The sequence below is a fragment of the Colletotrichum godetiae genome (assembly GCF_030913485.1).
Source record: "Colletotrichum godetiae strain CBS 193.32 chromosome Unknown BDP55scaffold_5, whole genome shotgun sequence".
NCBI classification, from domain to species: Eukaryota; Fungi; Ascomycota; class Sordariomycetes; order Glomerellales; family Glomerellaceae; genus Colletotrichum; species Colletotrichum godetiae.
Window position 1 is genome coordinate 97712 of NW_026851253.1, and position 19608 is coordinate 117319.

Sequence of the window (19608 nt, forward strand, 5' to 3'; positions counted from 1 at the left end):
TTCAGATAGGTACAATCAATTTCTAGGGAACACGCAAGAGTTATCCCGTGTCGCTACCTGTTCTACGTGGCCATCAGAGTTTGAAGTTGCATCTTCATGATACATGAGCACAAAGTTTTTCTGATTGAAATTGATGGTCAAAGTTGAGAGAGAGGGTAAGTCTCGACTGCCTAATACGATACCTTCAAAGCTCCGACTCCCGCCAACATACCCTCGCCAGTCGATATCGATTCACGAAGGGAGGTTCTCGAGACAGCTATACTGAAGAGATTAAAGACTCATCAATGCTATTACACAGACATAACTCTTCATGCAGTGTTGCAATTCTGAGTGATTAACCCCCTTAACACAAGTCATAGGTAGCATCCTCACACCCCGCTCCTTTCTTTACCTCAGCTTCCTCAGATATGTGGCCAAAAACGCAGTCTAACGTGGATGTTTCCAACACTGAGGTGATGCCAGAAGTCGATGAGGGTAACTTTATCCATTTCACATGCATGCTACAGCATACGTAGCGAGACTTAACTCTGAGGGTTGAATCATGCTTCCACTGGAACTTGTGCTGGAGGCGCGGCGTCTTCCTTTTCCGGTCTGCGCCCAGTGAGGAAGTATCTACGAGGCGCTGTCAGCGATGTTCCGGTACACAACGGAATCTTCAGAAAGAAAAGAATAGCACTTACATCGGCCAGTAGCCATGAACGTTTCGGTCCTTGATGTCCTTTCGTACTCCCATGAGGAAGACGTTAACCTCATCACGGGACCAATCGTGACCACGGGTCAATGCAGCCATAGAGAAGCCCTCAAGACCCGAAAGCAAGTTCTCGCAGTTCCAAATGCCAATTTCCTTCCACTTAGGGTCCTTGGGCCATGGATTGATCGGCCACTTGGTCCTAGTCATCCGGACATCGACGAAGCCAGCCTCAGCCATGAGCCCTTTCAGCGAAGGAATGTCAGGGAAGGGGCGTCCCAGCTTCTCTGAGCCCTCCTTGAGCAAGTCAGCCCACTTTTGAAGGTCAGAATCGGGCTTAAGGGTTCCATCGTCAGAGGTCGGGTACAGGTCGATCTCCTGCACTTCAAACCATCCTCCTGGCTCGAGATTGCTATGAGTCGCTTCACGTTAGTTTGTCTACACATCGATCTGGCCTTCAGATGCCATAATCAGGGATGTCACGCCTACTTGTAGCAGTTCTTCAGATACTTCTTCCAGTCTCTGATGCCTTGAGTAATGACTCTGCTATGGATGTATTGGAAAGGCCGTGAGTATGTCCAAGGGTCTTCGGCATCGTTGACCTCGAACTTGACGTTGGGCGGAACGCTGTGATCCGAATGTCAGTCCATCTGTCGCACGACTAGTCTACGGTTATTTTAGGTGTTCGGATGGAATAGATACGTACTAACTAGGCATTGTCGGAGAGAGATCGATAGCAATGACCTACAAAATGCTTCATTTAGTCTTCACCCTGATTTGAAAGAAGCAGAAGTGATAGAAAGCTTTAGCATTGGGCTCAAATGAGGGTGAACACTTACCTCGGCCTCAGGGTGCTCATCACCGAAGTCGAGGGCCCAAATTCCACTACCCGTGCCTATGTCGAGCACTCTACCGACCTTGGAACCCTCTTCACATGGCGGAGCAATACCGAGCTTATTATCAGTCACCAGCAGCCACATAGAATGGACCAGATCTAGTCTAATAGTTAATAGAAAAACAGGGTAAGGATCTCAAGGCTCATAAGTACCCAGCCTCTCTAGCTCCCTTTCATCGTTGGGAAAGAGGTAAGCTATTCCAATGTTAGAAGTGCTGTAAGATGGATCACATCTTGAGAATCCAAGTTACCTCCATCTTTGTACTGGTGGTACGTTCTGCCGTTCTCAATTCTGTACTCGAGGATCGACTCGCGAAGGCTGGTGCTCGAAGAAGCAAAGCTCTATGCATGGGACATAAGCGAGGTGCGATGACCTAGAGATACCTTCCTCCCAACATAAGACTCACACTTCCGTCTGCCGATTGCGCGTCACTCTAGGTTCAATATTTGAATCAGCTGTTTGGTGCAGCATAACGCTTCACGGATACACCCTTACCTCTTGATCCGCCACGATCTCAACGTGCTGATTGTCTTGCGACATTTTCGGAGTATTCGTCGGATCACCGTTTTATAAATCCTTGCTACACGTGAAGAAAGGCGCCGTACCAACAGGAGATGATGGGGAAAGGGACAACAAAAATCGACACTGGTCCGGGGCGGTAGCTGTTTTTGTGGTTGACCGCGGCACTACCAACGGAACCCGCCCCTCTTCTTGGCGATGCAGACAACAGAAGCAACGAACCAACATGCATGGGCGCCTCCACCCACATTCATGTCATTGTAACTGTGGGTACAAGTTAGGTATGGCTGATTGTAGGGGGGCAATGCAACAGGGGATGATAACCTGCCTAGACTGTAACGGTACAGCGATGATAAGTCATTCTTACTGCTGCTAACCTTGCCTCTTGGGTGGGCAAGAGGAAAGCTTGTTTTCTTGATGCAACAAGTCATCGAAATGTAGTGCCAAAGCGAGGCCTTAAAGTAAAGTTGTCTTTGGTATCAAAAGGCAGTGAACTTGAGGGGGGTTAAACTTTGGTTTTGTGGGCAATTTTGAGCTATTCACGGGACGGACCGTACCCACGCCACTAACTAAAGCGAATTTTCCACTAGTCCCTGAGGTGGGCGTCACATCGTTCAACTCGACATGATATCATTGAAGCCGGTCTAGTTCCTCCGCCGTCTGTTTTGCAGTGTTGCTTTCAACATTACATAGCTTTGCATAGCTCTACCTTCAGCGTTTTCCTCAATCATGCGCTCGAGTAGATCAGTCCATTATTAGACAAATCCAAGTCAAGAGTTCAGACTCCGATAAACAACTTGGACGGAGGAGATTGGCTGGGCACAACTTCTGTTGGAAAGAAATCTTACACCGACCCAACTCTCCCAAAGCTTTTCACCGCCCTATGCTCCTTCACTTCAATCGAATCAAAAGACTGCGTCTGATACTCAATGTCCTCCCCTCTCAGATCCGTCCCTACTCTCAGCCACACACACTCAACTCGCTCTCATCGACTAGGATGAAGCCCTGAGCCGAACGTTGAGGAATTGTCAAGACCCCAGAGAGAAAGGGCATTCCTATGGCTTACGTCCTACGATGCAGTAGCTATGTTATATCAGCACAACGGTTTCTTTGGGCTCCATTTCTCACTGTCGAGGGAACCTACGCTGGCCACCATGCGTGGATGCTTCTATCCTTGATGTTGTCTCGTACATCTACAAGCAGCTCTTCGACTTCTTCAGGTGTCCAACCCAGGGCACGCGTTAACGCCGCCATCGTGAAGCCCTCGAGGCCGCCAGAAACGTTCTCTCCATGCCAGATACCGATTTCCTTATATTTGGGCTCTTTCGGCCAAGTATTGGTAGGCCATTTGCACAGACTTAATGACACGTCCACGAAGCCAATCTCCATGAGGAGGTCCTTTAACGGCGGAATACTGACGTAGGGGCGACCATTCTTCTCTGATGCCTCAAGAAGGAGATTGCACCACCTGATTAACGGATGCTCTGGCTTGAGAGTTCCATCGTCTGACCGCGGAAAGAGATCAAACTCTTGTAACTCGATCCACCCCCCTGGTTCGAGATGGCTGCAGTTCCCCGGGTTAGTATGCAACTCTCCAGGAAGAGCCACGAAAGGGCCAAGGTGGGCTACACGTACTCGAAACAACGACGAAGATACAGCCTCCAGTCACCAATACTGGAGGTCAACACCCGGCTGTGAATATAGGAAAAGGGTCGCGACCAAGTCCATTCTTCCTCAGCGTCGTCGACTTCAAATTTGACGTTCGGGGGCACGCTGTGGCGATGTAACTTATCAGGATTTGTATCTCGGAAGTCATGGCTTCGTCGGAGTCAACTCACTATATGGGGAGAGTTGGCGATAAGTCAATACCATATACCTGTGAATAGTCTTAGTCAAATATTGCGTGTTCAAAGAACTTGGCATATATAAAGAGGCGAAATAGCTCTTGATGTATGATGACACTGGCTGATAATCTCACCTCAGACTCAGGGTGTTCATCACCAAAGTCAAGGACCCAGATGCCAGACCCAGTTCCGACATCAAGCACCCGACCGACTTGGGCACCCTTCATGCAAGGTGGGGCCATGCCAAGTCTATCATCCAAAGCAAGAAGCCATAAGTGATGCTGTAGATCTAAGTCAAGTGTTAGGGGAAATGGCTCAACAAGACATGGGATCATTTGAAAGAAGCTACCAAGCCTATCTAGTTCCTTTTCGTCATTGGGTAGGTTGTATTCTGTAGCCGGGTAAGAGATAGTCTTTGACGTAGGGACTGAAGCATGAGAAAACATACTGCCATCTTTGTATCGGTGGTACGTCCTACCATTCTCGATGCGATTCTCAAGAAGTGACTTACGAAGACTGATGGTCGATGGGACTATGCTCTAGAGGACGAGGGAATGTGTTAGCTACTGGCCGCCCTCCAGTACAGGGTCATACCCCCTGTGACGCAGGCTTGAGCTTACATGCATATCTGCTATACCTTCCTGTTTCCATATCAATTAGCTCGCCTCTGACACAAGATCACTCTCCGAACCAAAGACGTCTTTCCCTTACATCGTCCACATCGAGATCATCAACGTTATTGTCATGAGCCATGGCGGCTGTGGGTACTGATCTTTCTGACACTGTTGTAATTCTCTCCCCGGGTCTTGAATTCAAGTCTTATTAACATGGTCTGCCAAAACTTTTAGAAGAATTAACAGTGGCGGGGGTGGACCGCGGGTCTCACAACCCTTTTGTGTGAAGTCCAATCCCAGCCATGTCAGTTTGCACTTTGGCGAACCCCTCTCGGCCGCAAGAGATTCCAACGGGCAAACCTGCGTATGCGCGTTGCTACTGCGGCGCAGACAGCTGTGGACCCGCTGAACATGCAGCGTTGGAAGGTCACCAGGTGACGAGGTCGGGCTGCAGACATGGGGGAAAATAGTGTCTTCCACTGAGTGGATAGCAATGCCTGCCACTCCAACTGCCCAGATCCTAGTTCACTTCATCCTTGTTCTCGAAGGCTTTAGGGCGGCTTTGGGCGACCACCGGCACTAGGATTCCGTTATCTGTGAATTCTATGCCGCATACGCTAAGTATTAGTTCCCATTTACATACTGAACGGGCCAGGGTCGGGCCTCGAATGAATGCCACCCCGAGAAAGACTTTGGCTACGGCCCTTTAGATGGTCTACCAATTTGTGGAAAGTCGCGAGACATTGGCAAGACCTTCAACTCCCCAAAAGCAGACCGCCCCAGGTCACTGCCTCCATCGATATCTTTCTTTGGGGCATGATCAAGTTCTGGCTGACTTCCACTATGTCAAGTTGTTTCCGTTGAGTTCCCTATAATATACAGATCTGCAGAGTTGATGGTGTCCTCGTTCGGAGCCGTAACATTGAAGGACTACTACAAGTCCCCCAACCCCATGCGTCGCCCTGGAGCCGCGCTAAAAGGACTGACACTAAGGACCATTAGACTCAAGCTAAATGCAACCTTCGTACAACCACGCAAATGAGATTCACGTCTCGGAAGCCTCGGTCTTGAAAATTCAAGCCTACTTTATAGAGATATGTGACACACTTGACAAGGCCTAAGATTTCTGCCACATCATCTTCATGTCCCGTCTAGCAATGGCAGACTCTATCGTTACGACTAAGCACTGATGCTCTCCTGCATGGACTCTGCTTTAAGAAGAACCTGGAGCCGGAGCTGGAGCTGACGGCTGGGCTGAGGGAGAAGCAGGAGCCTCCGGGGACGCCGGAGCTGGGGAAGCAGAAGTGGCCTCCTTCTCCGGCCTACGCCCGATGATGCAGTGCCTGATCAAAGTATTAATACATGACTTCATTCAACATAAAGAGGGATACTTGGAAAAGGAGAATGACGTCGGGGTGTATCCATGAGTCGTTCTGTTCTTGACCTTGTTTCGTACTTCCATGAGGAAGACAGTAGCCTCCTCAGGACTCCACTCAAGAGCACGCGTCAAAGCGGCCATGGTGAATCCCTCGAGGCCAGTCGTCGAGTTTTCATAATGAAGTCTTCCAATCTGCTTGTACTTCTCATCCTTGGGCCAGTCGTTGAGAGGCCACTTGTACGTTGTGATAGAAACGCCAACGAAGCCAGCCTTTCTCACGTTGTGAACAAGATCCTTAGGGTCGATGTAAGGAGGCCCAAGCTTTTCGGTTACCTCTGTGAGCAACGTGCTCCATCTCCGTGTTGCAGAGTCAGCCTTGAGGGTGCCGTCATCGGACGTGGTGAAGATGTCGAGTTCCTGCAGTTCAACCCATCCGTCAGGTGTGAGATTACTTGAGAGACATCGGGTTAGCTTGTATTCGATGGATCGTGCTGCTCCTAGTTTGACCAACAAAGATAACAAGAAAGAAATTTAACATACTCATAGCATCTACGGAGGTAAAGATCCCAATCGCTGATGCTCCAGGTCATGACTCTGCTGTGGATATAGTCAAAGGGCCGGGACCACGTCCACTCCTCCTCGACATCGTCGATCTCGAACTTGACGTTCGGGGGGACGCTCAAGATCCCAGATTAGTCTCTCCTTACAAGTGTATCAATTAAGTCTCTCGATGACTATCACTCGAATGGGGCGTAATACGTACTGGTCAGGGAGAGGCGGAGAGAGATCTATGCCAATGACCTATTCATGCCACCGTGTTAAAGACTGTAGTAGGTGAAAAGACCACAGCAAAGAGGGCCAATATGCTACTTTGATGGCACACTAAGTATCTTACCTCAGCATCAGGATGTTCGTCTGCGAATGCGATCGCCCAAATACCGCTGCCGGTGCCGACGTCGAGAACTCTACTGACCTCTGCATCTAATTTGCAAGGCGGAGCAATTCCAGAAGCGAAGTTAAGAGAAATAGCCCATAATTCATCTTGCAAGCCTGTAAAGAACTCTTAGTGGCATGCTGGCAGTATATTTGAGATGTTAGAGTTACCTAGTCTTTCCATTTCCCGCTCGTCATTGGGGACCGTGTATTCTGAGACGAGATTAGGGCGCTCCTGGGAGCAGAATCATCACTGAACATACTTCCGTCTTTATACCGATGGTAAGTTCGGCCATTCTCAATACGGTAGTGAAGAATAGAGTCACGAAGACTAGTGCTTGACGAAGCAATGCTCTGATCGCATAATGATAGATTAGATGGAGTATCCCGTGGTTCGAGTGAGGAGGCGATCCGAACTTACGCTTCCTATCTCTGAACGAGAATCAGTTTGCCAAGGGCACAGTCAGACAATTGACCAATTGTGAATGAAATAGCCCTGTCATTGCAGCAAGAAGCTATCACTGATATCTCACCTCTTCGTCTATGACAAGCGCAGGAGTACCGGCATTGTTTGCTGCGGCCATGTTGATAACATTGAGGAGAAGAGGATAGTAAGGGCGTCGATTGGTTTCGCGTTACTCAGGCTGATCGCTGCTTCAGACGAAGACGCGATCGCAGTACTACCTCGCAGAGTGTAGAAATATGAAAACTGGGATCATCGACGAGGAGGAATATTGTTGAGGGGTCGTCGATGTTCTTTGACGAGAACAGGCGATCTCAGCTCGTCACCCCTCTTCTGAACCGTGGTCCGGCGGAGGAATCAACGAGCAACGTGGATATGCATCTCGACGGTGCAGTTTCCCCATTACAGACATTTATGGGGTAAAGAAAACTATGGTCGAATGAAGAGACAGAGAATGAGACATGGGCATGTGAAGACAACTTCCAACAGCATCCTGCGATCTAACCACTTGCCACTTCAGTCGGCCAACCCTTGTAACTGCAGGATCTGGACTGCCCACTATCGGAAGCCATCCCGCGCCCGCGGTACACCAGCCCCTTACCCATGTCTGCGAGGTTTCGATGTCTCGATCAAGGGATAATACAGCTAAGCCATCATTTCTCTTTAGGTGATGAACTGCAATGACGCCCAATAAATCTCCGATACTGAACTGGGGTTCTTGTCAATCTGTCTATCCTCCAAACTGACTTAAGCCAAGCCTTTTTTTCCGGCAAGATCTTAGTAAGACATGAAAGTAGGGTCACTGAGTTGGAGCTGGAGTTGCTGGCGCAATCAGGTCTTGAGGCGGGGCTGGAGTGGCTTCTTTCGGCGGCTTCCTGCCCACAAGAGTGTAGCTGTGGAGAGTTGTCAGTCTGAGAAGACACTCTTCATGAGAATGACCCAAGTTCAAGACAAACTTACATAGGCATGTATGAGTGGATTTTCCTGTCCCTCATGTCCTTGCGAACACCCACAAGGAAAACCTGGACCTCCTCCTTCGTCCAGTCGTGCCCCCGAGTCAAAGGTGCAAGAGCCATGGCTTCAGCGGCATCCACGAAGTTGTGGAAGTTCCACTCGCCGATTTTCTTGTAGTGCTCGTCTTTCGGCCATGGGTTGGAGGGCCACTTGAAATCCTGTTGGGCGACGTTTTCAAACCCAACATCAACCATGGACTCCCTTATCTCGGAGATAGGAGCGAATCTGCGCCCAAACTTCTCCGCAGCTTCTCGAATGAGGGACGTAAACTGCGCCAGGGGCTTCTCAGGAGGTAGAGTATCATCATCAGCTTTGATGACAAAATCTCCTTCCTGGATCTCAAAGTAGCCGCCTGGGACGAGATGACTATGAGATGAGTAAGCTTAACAGCTCTGACGGCAAGGCTTCGCAACGAGAGAACTCCAGAGGCAGTGATGAATGCGAAGACTCTCAGAAATCAAGACTCACTCATAGGCTTTCTGAATAATCTTTGTCCAATCCGAAATAGATCCGTTCATGAATCGAAGGTGGATATAGTCGAAGGGCCGAGAATATAGCCACTCCTCCTCAACATCGTCGACTTCAAACTTGACATTAGGAGGGACACTTAAGCTCCATCGTTAGCAGCTTGACGGGCTTCACTTGGGAGAAGTTACACACGCTCGTGGCTGAATGGGTGACAGATCGACGCCTAGCACCTAAACCTCACTGTCAGACTTTTTGCCTTGAAAGACTCTTGTGAATACCAGCACTAACCTCCGCCTCTGGGTGCTGGTTACCGTAGTCAACGGCCCAGAGGCCGGTTCCGGTGCCAAGGTCAAGAACTCGGCCGACTTTTGCGCCTTCGTCACAAGGAGGAGCGAGTCCTAACCTCTCGTGGAATGTGAGAAGGCAAATCTCGTGCTGCATGTCTGACAAGTCCAGGTTAGGCGAATATCAAATGTAAAAGGATATCCCGGGATGGGACACTCACCCATTCTGTCATTCTCCCTGTCGTCATTAGGCCACGCGTATTCTGTTACACGTTAGAAGATCGTTGGCAACGTGATTTAATTACACGGATCGTAGACTCACTGCCATCTTTGTATTTATGGTAGGATCTTCCATTCTCGATTCTATACTCAAGAATAGAGTCCTTCACACTAGTGGTCTCTGAGCGAATGCTCTCAAGATCCTGTTCGCTATCGGAAATCTGAGTTCGATGTTCATCAGCACTAGGTCACCAAATTGCGCGATGTTTGCACGGATCCGTACTTCGTCTTCAGCGACTAGGTGAGCCTCCGGATCGCCTTGTGCAGCGGCCATGATCGTCGTACTTCAAGACTGTTCTGTGAAGTGTCTCTTGGTGTTATCAAAGACTCTGGTTAATTATGCCTGGAGATTTGAGAAGCGAATTTCAGCTGCAGAAAGGCATGAAGTGATTATGCGAAGTTTTGGGAGATGGCCGGACGAATCAACCCCTCTTTGCCTGTCAAACCAACTCATGTCCTGCCAACCGCGGCTTGCCCACCAACCGCAGTATCGACGTGCATGTCGCATGATGCAGACGAGCGGCGGCGTTGCCTCTTTACAGACCGAAAAAAAAACTGGAGATGCAGCAGGGGAATGGGGAAGACATCCCCCGCCGCGGGTCGCGGGCACAACATCCGCCTAGCTAGTGTCTCCTATTCTAGCCGCACCAAACGACTGAAAGGACCAATAGTGAACGCACAATTGGATATCAAATTGTTTCTAAAACGTGGTACCAGATCTGATCCCCGAGCCTATGCTACTAGGTCGATATTTGGCTCCGTGAAGTTGACCTTGAAAAGCACTCAAGCTGGATCATCAAATACAAGGAAGATTTAGGCGAAGTGTAATTAGAGACTCAGAAACAATGCTGCCTGCTTCTATGACATGAGACATCATGGAAGAGTTAGGACGCCATACCATCTCTCTAAGCTGCCTCATATCGGCTAATATTGGAAAAGAAAAGCGCCTTGAGTCACCAGCTAGCTAAGAAAACCTCGGGTTCACTGAGGTGAAGCTGAGGCCTCAGCCGGAGTGGTCTCGGTGGCCGCTGCTGAAGTCCCTGCTTTCAACGGCTTCCTGCCCACAAGCGTATAGCTGTAAAGCTTGTTAGATACTTGACATCATAAGCGGCCATGATTCCATCGGGACTTACATGGGAAAGTAAGAGTGAACCTTGGGGTCCCTGAGATCCTTGCGCACATCGGCGGCGAACACCAGCACCTCCTCCTTGGACCAACCATGCACCCGGGTAAGGGGCGCCAAGGAAACGGTCTCGACCGCGCCGCCAAAGTTGTGATAATTCCATTCTCCGATCTTCTTGTACTTGGGGTCCTTAGCCCAAGGATTCGTAGGCCATTTGAAGACGGTCAGCTCTACGTCTTCGAACCCAACCTCTGTGAGGACATCCTTCAAATCAGGAACGTGGACCAGGGGTACGCCCATCTCTACGTAAGCTTCACGGATGAGGGCACCAAATCTAGACAGGGCCTTCTCGGGGGGAAGTGTCCCATCGTCGGCGGCTGGTGACATGTCTGACTCCTGAATCTCGTACCATCCGCCGGGCGTGAGGTGGCTTTTTGGTTAGCAATAGTGTCAGACATCTTTTGTGTGATTGAAACGTCGTGAGAACACTTACTCGTAGGCCTTTTTGATCATCTTCTTCCAGTCACTGATGCCGCCGGTGATGATTCGACTATGGATGTAGTCGAATGGCTGTGAATAAAGCCACTCCTCCTCGATATCATCAATCTCAAATTTCACATTGGGCGGAACGCTGTGAGAGATAGACAGTCAGTCTTTTAGGTGGCTCTTCACAGCTAGCCAGCCTCTTGTTCCTAGGGGATAGACATACTCTGACGGCTGGACAGGAGAAAGGTCCATGCCCAGCACCTACAACACGTGTGGTTGTTAGCTATTTTTCCGATCATCACAATCAAAGTTAAGGAGTAGGTTACGCCACATGGAAGAAAGACTTACTTCAGCTTCAGGATGAAGGTCCGCAAAGTCGATTGCCCACAGTCCAGTGCCCGTGCCGAGATCGAGAACACGACCAACTTTCGCGCCAGGCTCACACGGTGGGGTCACGCCAAGCTTCCCATCCCACGTGAGATAGAAGATCTCATGCTGCATGTCTGGAGTTGACTGTTAGTGAGAAGAATCCAGTGGCTGGTTATGGTTTGCTTTACCAAGTCTTTCGAGCTCTGTCTCATCATTGGGAACGAGGTATTCTAGTGAGGCTAGTCAACATCTGGACACAATCAAACGGTGCCTGTTTTGCTTACTGCCGTCCTTATACTTGTGATATGTTCGACCGTTCTCTTGGCGCCACTCTAGCATAGACGCCTTGATGCTTGTTGTCTCTGACTGAATACTCTGTGTGAAGAGTAACATGAGTAGGAAGCTCAACGTAGGGAAATGAGCTTGACAATGGCTTGGTACTCACCTCGAGATCCGCTCCGCTGTCGGTAACGTCAACCTACACTTTGCGTCAGTCGTAATTCATTTGACGTTCCGAATCTGTTCCGAATCTGATGTTTTATACATACATGGTCTTCAGCAACAAGCTGGACCACGTTATTCACGATGGAAGCCATGTTCACAGGTGCTCGTTCGCGCAGTGAACAGAACGTACAATGTCAATATTGACTTCCAAGTGAAAGCCTAGCCAAGGGAAGAGCATGAATCTTGACGAGAAACCAAAGACATTCGGGTAGCGGGGGAGGCACAAGCTTGCCTATTTGTTGCGACCAAAGCATTCGACTGTAACCCCCTCTTTCCGGCCCATGCTCCTGAGCAGGCCAACAGGTAAAATTGCGCATTGCATAATGCAAGCACAGCGGCCAAGTTGTCTCCATTCAGAAGGGAATTGTGGGACGGAGAGGGGACTGTTGTTCGTTGTTTGGTATCGAGGCGCCCAAACCCATGGTAGAGTTGTTGGACGCAACGCCCGACCTTCTGAATCAGTCCGGAGCCGAGACGGAGGTCCGAGTCACCCCGGCTTCAGCCACAGAAGTGATTTGTTTCTTGTCGTTGACGAGCCGGGCGAAGATTGCAGAAATCCCACTGAGCACGATGGTTCTATTTCGATGTAATAACCCGAGTAGAAACAAAGTTGGGCGTTGAGGCGTCTTCTTAGTCTTTGATTATTTCTAACTATTTGTTCCAGCTTAAGAGAATGGCAATTTTCCCAAAATGCCAGTACAATTTTCATTCCTCCTTCGTCTGAGGCTTCTGTCCAACAACAGAATACTTGAATTGCTCAGATCAGCATGTACCAGTGATCATATGAGAAAGAAGGCTTACATGGGAACATAGGTGTGATAGCTCTTGTTAGCTAGGTCCTTCCGGACCTCAACCAGAAATGCATCCACCTCATTCTTAGTCCAATTGTGAGCGCGCGTAAGAGGCGCAATGGAAATAGCCTCCAGACCGGCATTGCTATTCATGAAGCCCCAAGCGCCTAGTTCCTTGAACGCAGGATCCTTGGGCCAGGTGTTGATAGGCCACTTGTACCGGCTCAGCGTCACGTCCTGAAAGCCCACTTCGGTCATAAGTGTCTTCAAGAACGGCACCGCGACGTACTCGCGCCAAAAGATAGCCGCGGCTCCCTTGAGGAGGTTGCCGTACTTGGCCAGGGGGGCAGTCGGCAGGGAACGTCCCGTCGTCGGCCTGAAACTCCATCTCTGGTTCCTGTAGCTCGAGAAAGCCGCCAGGTTGTAGGTGACTTATAGGTAGGCATTAACAGATGGTCATCTATGAAGGGCTCAAGCAAAATCACGTTTACTTGAAACACTTGGTGAGGTACGCCTTCCAGTCTGCGATGCTTGACGACATGAAGCGACTGTGTATGTAATCAAATGGAAGGGTATACGTCCACTCCTCGTCAATATCGTCGATTTCAAACTTCACATTTGTAGCCACGCTGGACAACATGGCCTCTTAGTCCTCTGTTGCAACAGCTTCAGAGATCCCGAAACTCACATGTCTGGTTGTGTAGCAGATAGATCAACGCCGAGAACCTGCTTACAGTTAATAAGCATCCAAAGTCTGCCGTAGCTTTCCAAACTTGTCTCGGCTTCACGCTGATCGTCGCCGAACTGAATAGCCCAGATGCCTGTGCCCGTGCCACCACACAATACCCTGTTGACTTTGAAGTCAGGCTGGCATGGAGGTGCTAGTCCAAGCCGGCCACCAAGGGTTATGAGGCATATGTGATGTTGCATATCTGGCATCGTCAATCTTAAACTTGACGTTTGGGCTCACGCTGGGGGGATATGGGGTAAGCATTAGTCTTTCTCTTACATTGCCACATGCTCTAGTTAGAAATCGACTTACAAGCCGGACTTGTAAGCCGGAGAACTCGAGGATGGGAACCGCCCTTCGCGTGCCGCCCGGGAAGTGGATCTAATTTTGCAGACGGAACCGCGGGGTGAGAACCCGGCTCCGACCCGATCCCCGTTGACCAGCCACGAAGCCCCTCCTGCTTTGTGGAGTTAATACGAACACAGTTGCAAGCGAACGTTCTTCGGTGCTATCCCAAACAGAATATCGGAGTAAGTGCACAAAAGTCGTCGGCGGTGTATTCTCTTTGTCACGGTATTTCAGACAAGAACTTTGGTGGTCACCCGAAGAATTCAAATAGTCAGGATCCAAATATGATTCATGAGGACTAACAACAGAGTATGCGCTTAAACCAAACCCGTATTGTTACAGCCCTTTACAGGCCATCTAGACCTAGTCCGATTATACATGTTTCTAGCTCCAACTCCTAGCTTAAACCAAACAAAACAAAGGCTTACATCACTCCTTTGGGAACAACTCTGCCGAAATGTCCTTATCCCTTCTCTGGTGATTCGTCCGGCTCGAACTGCTACCAATGACGGTCGGTGCGTCGCCATCCGTGTCCGGGTCGTATTCGGCGTCATCCGCATGTTTCGCCTTCTTGAGCTTCAAGCTCGCTCCATCATCCGAATTCGCGCCCTCCTCGCTTGCGGAGTCGGCATCATCGTACGGGCTCACACCTGCGTGCCTTGAGCTCCAGTCGGGGTCCTCCTCCGGTAGACGCTCGTGTTCGTGCTGGGGCTGCTTGATGAAAGAGTCGATGATATAATACTGCATTGCGTTCATAACGAGCGGGAAGAACATCATGACGAAGAAGATTTGCAGCTGCTCGTTGCCCTCGGTCCACCGCAAGGCCCAGTCGCCGACGCGCGAGATCCACGGCAGGAGTAGGAAGATGATGAGGACGCAGAACTTCATGCCGAAAAGGCCGCAGAAGTAGATGAACGACTGTTTCAGCCACCACCAGGCGTTGGGAGGTGTGCCATAGTTGCCGGACCGGATCGACTCCTCGGGCTTGCCCAAGGGTGTGTACGCGACGAGGCCCGTCAGGACCCGGAGAAGTACGATGAGGATGGGAATACCGATGGTGGTCTGCATCACACATGAGTACTAAATCGGAGAAGAGAAGAGGAGAGAATAGTTTGCTTACATCAATAGCGAGATTGAGCAGGTAGAAAGAACACGGGTTTGGTGTGTAGTCCTCGCCGCGTCTCATCAATCTCTGCGCGTTCGCCGTGGTTGCGGGGTCCAGTGTCACAGAAAAGCGCCCTGACGTCAACATTGACATGAAGATGTTGGCGATGTGGACGAGAACCGAGCCAAACACCTGCTTCGAGACGTCGAAGAACCAGATCTTGACTGGACGCTGTGGCCGCTCTCTCCATCGCTTGAATACCAAGGCCAGCAAGGCAAGGCCACCCAGGGCGGCCTGGACGATGAGGGCGAAGGAGCCAAGCAGGCTGCACTCGCCGTTGCCACCTTCCTCGCCCTGTGTTACAGCATCGGTGGCCGTGGCCGCAGCAGCGGTGCTCGCGACGGTCGCGATGGCGCCGGCGAGGGCATCTGTCGGTGTCGCGATGGGGATCATGGTATTTGCTGCTGCCTCGACTGCTGCTGTTGCTGTAGCTGCTACGACGGCGGCGAGTGTAGAAGGAACATCTTGGGCGGCGGTCGCTATCAGGTAGGGTGGCGGAGGGGCCATTGGCCTGGCCGGGTCGGGGGGGTTGTTGAAATGGGACTAGCAGAGGGAGGGACAGAGAGTAAAAGGGCGGTCTCGTGCGAATGACGGAGTGATGTTTGGTCGGAGGGGGGGGGCGAGAAAGTGGCCGTCGGTATGTGGATGACGTTCTTGGGGCGGGAGAGAGAGGGTCGATCGCTTTAGGTCGAACAACGGGTTTTTGGCTGACAGATTAGGAGCGAAAGCGAGACAAGCGCATGCAACCGCGTTGTGGATTTGGGAGGTACCGTAGGAAAAAGGAACAAGTTCCAAAAAAGAGAAACCTGCGAAGAAAGGAAGAAGCAACACAAGTAATAAACCTCCGAAAGGTCTGGGCGAGGAGGGATGGTTAAGAGGGAAGAGTGGGAAAAAAAAAAAGAGAAACACGGAGATAGAAAGAAGAGGAGCGGACAGGCAAAAAAGGTGATCGTCGTCGGGGATTGATGGGCCAAAAGGCGGGCTGTCACGAGGCGGAGTAAGGAAGTGACATGCAGCACAGACTTGGGAGCTTAGGCAACTGCTTTGGTGCTGATATTTTGGCACCGTAGCACCTTGGAGAAACAAGAGGAACGACGCAGGAGCCTTGGTAAGAAGCATAAGCCACGGTCAGTGAGCGGTCTGGCGTTAGATCGTGTCTGTTCGAGCACCTCAGGATGATGATGAGCAGACCTATTGATGTGTACGGAGTACCTGGTAAAGATGCAAATGGGAGAGTAATTGCATGGAAATCATTCGGGGCCGGGTCCTGACACAAGCTTACTTCTGATTGGGCTTAGCGTCCCCGCATACCTTAACACACCTGGCTTTGCCGCCTTGGGGGGATCCTCCATTAGTCACTTTCCCACGGCCCAGACTTGCCGTAAACTCGCCTGGAGCAATACTTCCTTGACCCTCATTACTTCGTACTAGGGGGGCGGATAGACGGAGTCAGGACAGGCACGAGGGAAGGGGGGGGGGGGGGGGGGGCACTAGCCAAGGCTTGTTGTAATGTTGTTGGCTTCCACGGTTTTACAGTTTGGAGCTTGGGGGCTCGGGTGGATCGAGGCGAGATTAGGAGATTTTAAAAAGGACAGAGAGACACCGCCGTCTGGACGGCACCGCGGGCGAAAGACATCACGAGGTTCGTCCTTTGGGTACCTACTTGTGCTGAAATAAGGTAAGCTCAGGAGGCCGCGGCCAACGAGCGGACGACGGACCGGAGAAATCACCGCCGTTCAAGGTCCACCATCCGACCTACCTACCTCCTTAACCTAGGTATGGTAAGTACCTACTACCACTGTTTCCTACTACTACCTTCTACCTATTCGTTCCATTCTACAGGTCGTATCTTGCGAAAGCCAAGAGACCTTTACCAGCCATGTGGCTGCAGCGGCCAATATCCGTCCCTAAAAACCATCTGCCCTGCCTGAAAAAGCCGTTGATCTGGGCAAGCCACAACAGGACAGAATCTGGCAACTCTCGACAGCCTCCTGCACTAGCATAAAATAGTAAACCGTAAACTGTAAACCGGCCTGGTGCCGAAAACCCCGATTTACGAGATTCACAGACCATTAGGCCCCTCCATTTCCCCTGTCTCCCACCTCAGCTTGATTGGAGACTCCGCCGACCACCGACCGATTTCACCCGCCGGAGCCACTGGGTCGAAAGACGGCACCATCTCCGGTTCTCTTGGAATTGCAAACTATCCGTTCCGAGAGGACTTGGACAACCTGCCTCATTTCCTGAAACGAAGCCCAAAAGCAGAAAAAAAGGAAAAAAAAAGGAGAAACCGATACGAGGTCAAGAAACACTCGGTTTGACATCCCGATACCGAAATCCTTTGATGTGTAACTTACTTGGGATTCCGCCATTATTCGGTCTCACTCCATCTCGTACACCAGCACGACTCATCGCCATCTATCAATAGAAACAACAGTCCTTTGTTGCTCTCCCACCCAAACCACTTGTCAAAGAAAAGTGACAAGAAAAAAAGCCACTCCGCTGTTGCACCAGATTCTTCAGCCACGACCTCGAGTGTCTTGTGCTCATAAACAGCCGCTGACGGCGGCTGGGCAATTTTTCTTGCCCACAAATTTGGCTTTGCCCAGGCATTCAACCCGTCCCGAGAAACTGGTTGCCCAGGGTTGCACAGGGCAAAAACAATGCCCCGTCTCACGGCACCTCATCTGCATGGAAGCTGTCATGGAACGTTGACTTTGGGGGGTCCGAGATTATCTCATCTGCTTGTTCACATTCCGATGTACCACGGCATGCGAACCAAAAGTCACCAAAACAATGCATCTTTAAAGTAAGTCCCCGAGGTTTCCATTCTCCAGCTCGGGTGGAATGGAATGTACGGGCACTAGTGTGAGGTTATCATGGAGTGGAATGTTTCAATTTTTTGACCCTTTCGACCATATTCTGGCCGCCAGTTGTCAAAGACAGGGTCTTTCTTTCATGGTATAATTACGGTAAGCGAGAGTCTAATATCGCAGTGCCCCCGTTCCAGATTCGCTTTTTGCATCCTATACGCCCAAATACCTCGCGGTAGCCAGAATGTTGCCATTGTGAACCCTTTCTTCATCCTGTAGGTGTACCCAGACAAAGAGGGGGGAAAAAAAACAAATCCAATCCATTCAAGAAAATAGAAAAGCTCTCAACCTTCAAGCTATCACCAACTTATCCAAAGCAACGCGCGCAATCTCTATAATCTTCAAGCAGTGCCGATTCTCCTTGCTATCATCCTTGCCCTGCGGAACCATCAAGTGCTGTTCCGTATGCAGCATTGGATGGGGGAGCCCGGCCGCCACCATCTCGTCAAGTTGGTCATGTCGGTTGTTTGACCGATCCTCCATCTGCTTGATGACGTCCCTGAGACCGAGGTGATGGTAAGGTATCGTAGATCCCGCCCCAGCTGACCTCTGGAAATCGTGTCCGTATATGTCAAGTTTCAACAAGCTCCTGACTGATAGCCTCCAACTATCTGGGTCCATCTCTCGATTTTCAAACGTCTCCATGGCGCCGCAGTCGGTATCGCGTCTGCCCAGTTCACCCCACAGCCCGCCGTACTCGGCGAAACGGAACGTGATGTTCCTCTTTTCTTTTTTAGCCAGAGAGGCTTCGTTGTCGATAAGCTCGAGAATCTTGGCGTAGGCGTTGGCTGTTGACGGGAGGATAGCGCCGAGCATCATCATGTTTTGGAATGCCTGTATCGGAGGCGGTTTCGTGATATCCGTGAGACTACAGGATGGGCAGTGGATGACGTCGTGGGCCACGCGAGCGGCGGACCTGGCTATGTTCATCGCAATTTTGACATCGTTTGGTAGTCTCGATAAGGCGTCCAGGGAGAGGAAGATCTGAGATAGACAGGAGCACGTGGCGTTGTTGTATGCTTTCGGTGCCCCGTCCACGTTTTGATCAGTACAATCCTCGCTCTTGGGTTTGCCAGATGTGGACGATTCTGGCGTGCTTGCGTTGGCTGTGTGTGATGATGTCTCTGATGCGGTAGGAGGGGAGAGACTGGGAACCGGCTCGGGCACTTGCGCCGAGAGCAGTTCTGTAAGGCTTTTATTGATATCTTGAGGCAAATCCTCGTCAGCAGAGTCACTTTCGTCAAAGTTGATGCCACCTAACAGGTCAACACCCGCAACCCCAAACTGGAAGTCTCCATCAGGGAACCGCGGCTCGGTGTACGCCATGGTCAAGCTCGACAGCTCAGGCGGCAGCGTCGAAGGCGGCAAGCCTTCCAAGGGGGAGAGGAGGTCAAGGTAGTTCATGCTAGAGTAGTCTTGGGAGAAGAAGGCCGAGAAGTCGGTGTCTAACATCGGCTGCGTCATGAGTGGCACTTGCGTCTGCTGGTCTTGGTTCTCGGGCTTGTCGGGGGAGGATTGTCCTTCGGCATCATCGACATGTCTACGCTTCCTCGGCCGGCCCATCTGCTTCTGGGCTGAGTAGACACATCTGAGCCCCTCCCGCCGACACCTCGAGCACCCTTCAGGCTCCTTGGTACAAGCCAGCTTCCGTGAGCCTTGCGTGGGTTGTTAGCACACAGCCGAGTATACGTTGAGGCTTTCACTTACGACACTCATCACACGCGCGGTGCTTCACGACACCGGCCGCCGACTTGGACGGGCTACTACTCTGGGGCATGATTTGATATGGCAAAGGTGATAAGGGACTAGAGAGGCGTTGTCGTGGTTGCCTGACAATAT

General features: G+C 50.7%; 8 protein-coding genes across 8 annotated transcripts; all 8 read right to left on the reverse strand.

Moving 5' to 3' along the window:
* Positions 1-282: 282 nt before the first annotated feature.
* Positions 283-2587, reverse strand: BDP55DRAFT_301071 (S-adenosyl-L-methionine-dependent methyltransferase). Its single transcript, XM_060566624.1, has 9 exons — positions 2432-2587; positions 2080-2367; positions 1835-1925; positions 1737-1778; positions 1528-1682; positions 1395-1432; positions 1178-1315; positions 681-1100; positions 283-612 (listed from the first exon to the last, which is right to left on the reverse strand). The coding sequence occupies exons 2-9, from the start codon at positions 2122-2124 to the stop codon at positions 540-542; spliced, it is 1002 nt and encodes a 333-aa protein (XP_060434313.1). The 5' UTR covers positions 2125-2367; positions 2432-2587; the 3' UTR covers positions 283-539.
* A 584-nt stretch (positions 2588-3171) lies between these two features.
* On the reverse strand, positions 3172-4680 carry BDP55DRAFT_647878 (S-adenosyl-L-methionine-dependent methyltransferase). Its single transcript, XM_060573815.1, has 8 exons — positions 4659-4680; positions 4568-4588; positions 4396-4486; positions 4297-4338; positions 4082-4236; positions 3942-3979; positions 3739-3876; positions 3172-3667 (listed from the first exon to the last, which is right to left on the reverse strand). The coding sequence occupies exons 2-8, from the start codon at positions 4571-4573 to the stop codon at positions 3244-3246; spliced, it is 894 nt and encodes a 297-aa protein (XP_060434314.1). The 5' UTR covers positions 4574-4588; positions 4659-4680; the 3' UTR covers positions 3172-3243.
* A 1094-nt stretch (positions 4681-5774) lies between these two features.
* Positions 5775-7456, reverse strand: BDP55DRAFT_724245 (methyltransferase domain-containing protein; the record flags this gene model as incomplete). Its single annotated transcript, XM_060578868.1, has 8 exons — positions 5775-5904; positions 5953-6390; positions 6480-6617; positions 6703-6740; positions 6835-6989; positions 7044-7085; positions 7136-7226; positions 7406-7456. The coding sequence occupies 8 exons, from the start codon at positions 7454-7456 to the stop codon at positions 5775-5777; spliced, it is 1083 nt and encodes a 360-aa protein (XP_060434315.1).
* An 835-nt stretch (positions 7457-8291) lies between these two features.
* On the reverse strand, positions 8292-9654 carry BDP55DRAFT_690492 (S-adenosyl-L-methionine-dependent methyltransferase; the record flags this gene model as incomplete). The annotated part of the gene is made up of 6 exons (XM_060576863.1): positions 8292-8715; positions 8818-8961; positions 9054-9057; positions 9096-9260; positions 9424-9541; positions 9604-9654. 6 exons carry the CDS (start codon positions 9652-9654, stop codon positions 8292-8294), a joined length of 906 nt encoding a protein of 301 aa, XP_060434316.1.
* Positions 9655-10361: 707 nt separating this feature from the next.
* BDP55DRAFT_627338 (S-adenosyl-L-methionine-dependent methyltransferase) lies at positions 10362-11954 on the reverse strand (the record flags this gene model as incomplete). The annotated part of the gene is made up of 8 exons (XM_060571745.1): positions 10362-10455; positions 10514-10933; positions 10997-11134; positions 11213-11250; positions 11338-11492; positions 11643-11733; positions 11804-11836; positions 11907-11954. 8 exons carry the CDS (start codon positions 11952-11954, stop codon positions 10362-10364), a joined length of 1017 nt encoding a protein of 338 aa, XP_060434317.1.
* Positions 11955-12683: 729 nt separating this feature from the next.
* Positions 12684-13611, reverse strand: BDP55DRAFT_647905 (uncharacterized protein). Its single transcript, XM_060573816.1, has 2 exons — positions 13342-13611; positions 12684-13282 (listed from the first exon to the last, which is right to left on the reverse strand). The coding sequence occupies exons 1-2, from the start codon at positions 13590-13592 to the stop codon at positions 13141-13143; spliced, it is 393 nt and encodes a 130-aa protein (XP_060434318.1). The 5' UTR covers positions 13593-13611; the 3' UTR covers positions 12684-13140.
* Positions 13612-14160: 549 nt separating this feature from the next.
* BDP55DRAFT_542778 (vacuolar membrane protein-domain-containing protein) lies at positions 14161-15289 on the reverse strand (the record flags this gene model as incomplete). Its single annotated transcript, XM_060568350.1, has 2 exons — positions 14161-14793; positions 14852-15289. 2 exons carry the CDS (start codon positions 15287-15289, stop codon positions 14161-14163), a joined length of 1071 nt encoding a protein of 356 aa, XP_060434319.1.
* A 2771-nt stretch (positions 15290-18060) lies between these two features.
* BDP55DRAFT_690494 (uncharacterized protein) lies at positions 18061-19546 on the reverse strand (the record flags this gene model as incomplete). The annotated part of the gene is made up of 2 exons (XM_060576864.1): positions 18061-19424; positions 19477-19546. The coding sequence occupies 2 exons, from the start codon at positions 19544-19546 to the stop codon at positions 18061-18063; spliced, it is 1434 nt and encodes a 477-aa protein (XP_060434320.1).
* Between the last annotated feature and the right edge of the window lie 62 nt (positions 19547-19608).

Excerpts from the sequence above, each read along its gene's own strand:
- BDP55DRAFT_301071 (XM_060566624.1), bottom strand. The coding sequence starts at position 2,124 with ATGTCGCAAGACAATCAGCACGTTGAGATCGTGGCGGATCAAGAG. Across the intron at positions 1,779-1,834 it reads CCACCAGTACAAAGATGGAG|CTTACCTCTTTCCCAACGAT; the intron begins GTAACTTGGATT and ends ACATTGGAATAG. Across the intron at positions 1,316-1,394 it reads TCTCCGACAATGCCTAGTTA|CGTTCCGCCCAACGTCAAGT; the intron begins GTACGTATCTAT and ends TTCGGATCACAG.
- BDP55DRAFT_647878 (XM_060573815.1), bottom strand. Across the intron at positions 4,237-4,296 it reads AAAGGAACTAGATAGGCTTG|ATCTACAGCATCACTTATGG; the intron begins GTAGCTTCTTTC and ends CACTTGACTTAG. Across the intron at positions 3,668-3,738 it reads TATCTTCGTCGTTGTTTCGA|CCATCTCGAACCAGGGGGGT; the intron begins GTACGTGTAGCC and ends GGGGAACTGCAG.
- BDP55DRAFT_647905 (XM_060573816.1), bottom strand. The coding sequence starts at position 13,592 with ATGCCAGATATGCAACATCACATATGCCTCATAACCCTTGGTGGCCGG. Across the intron at positions 13,283-13,341 it reads TCTGCTACACAACCAGACAT|CGTGGCTACAAATGTGAAGT; the intron begins GTGAGTTTCGGG and ends CATGTTGTCCAG.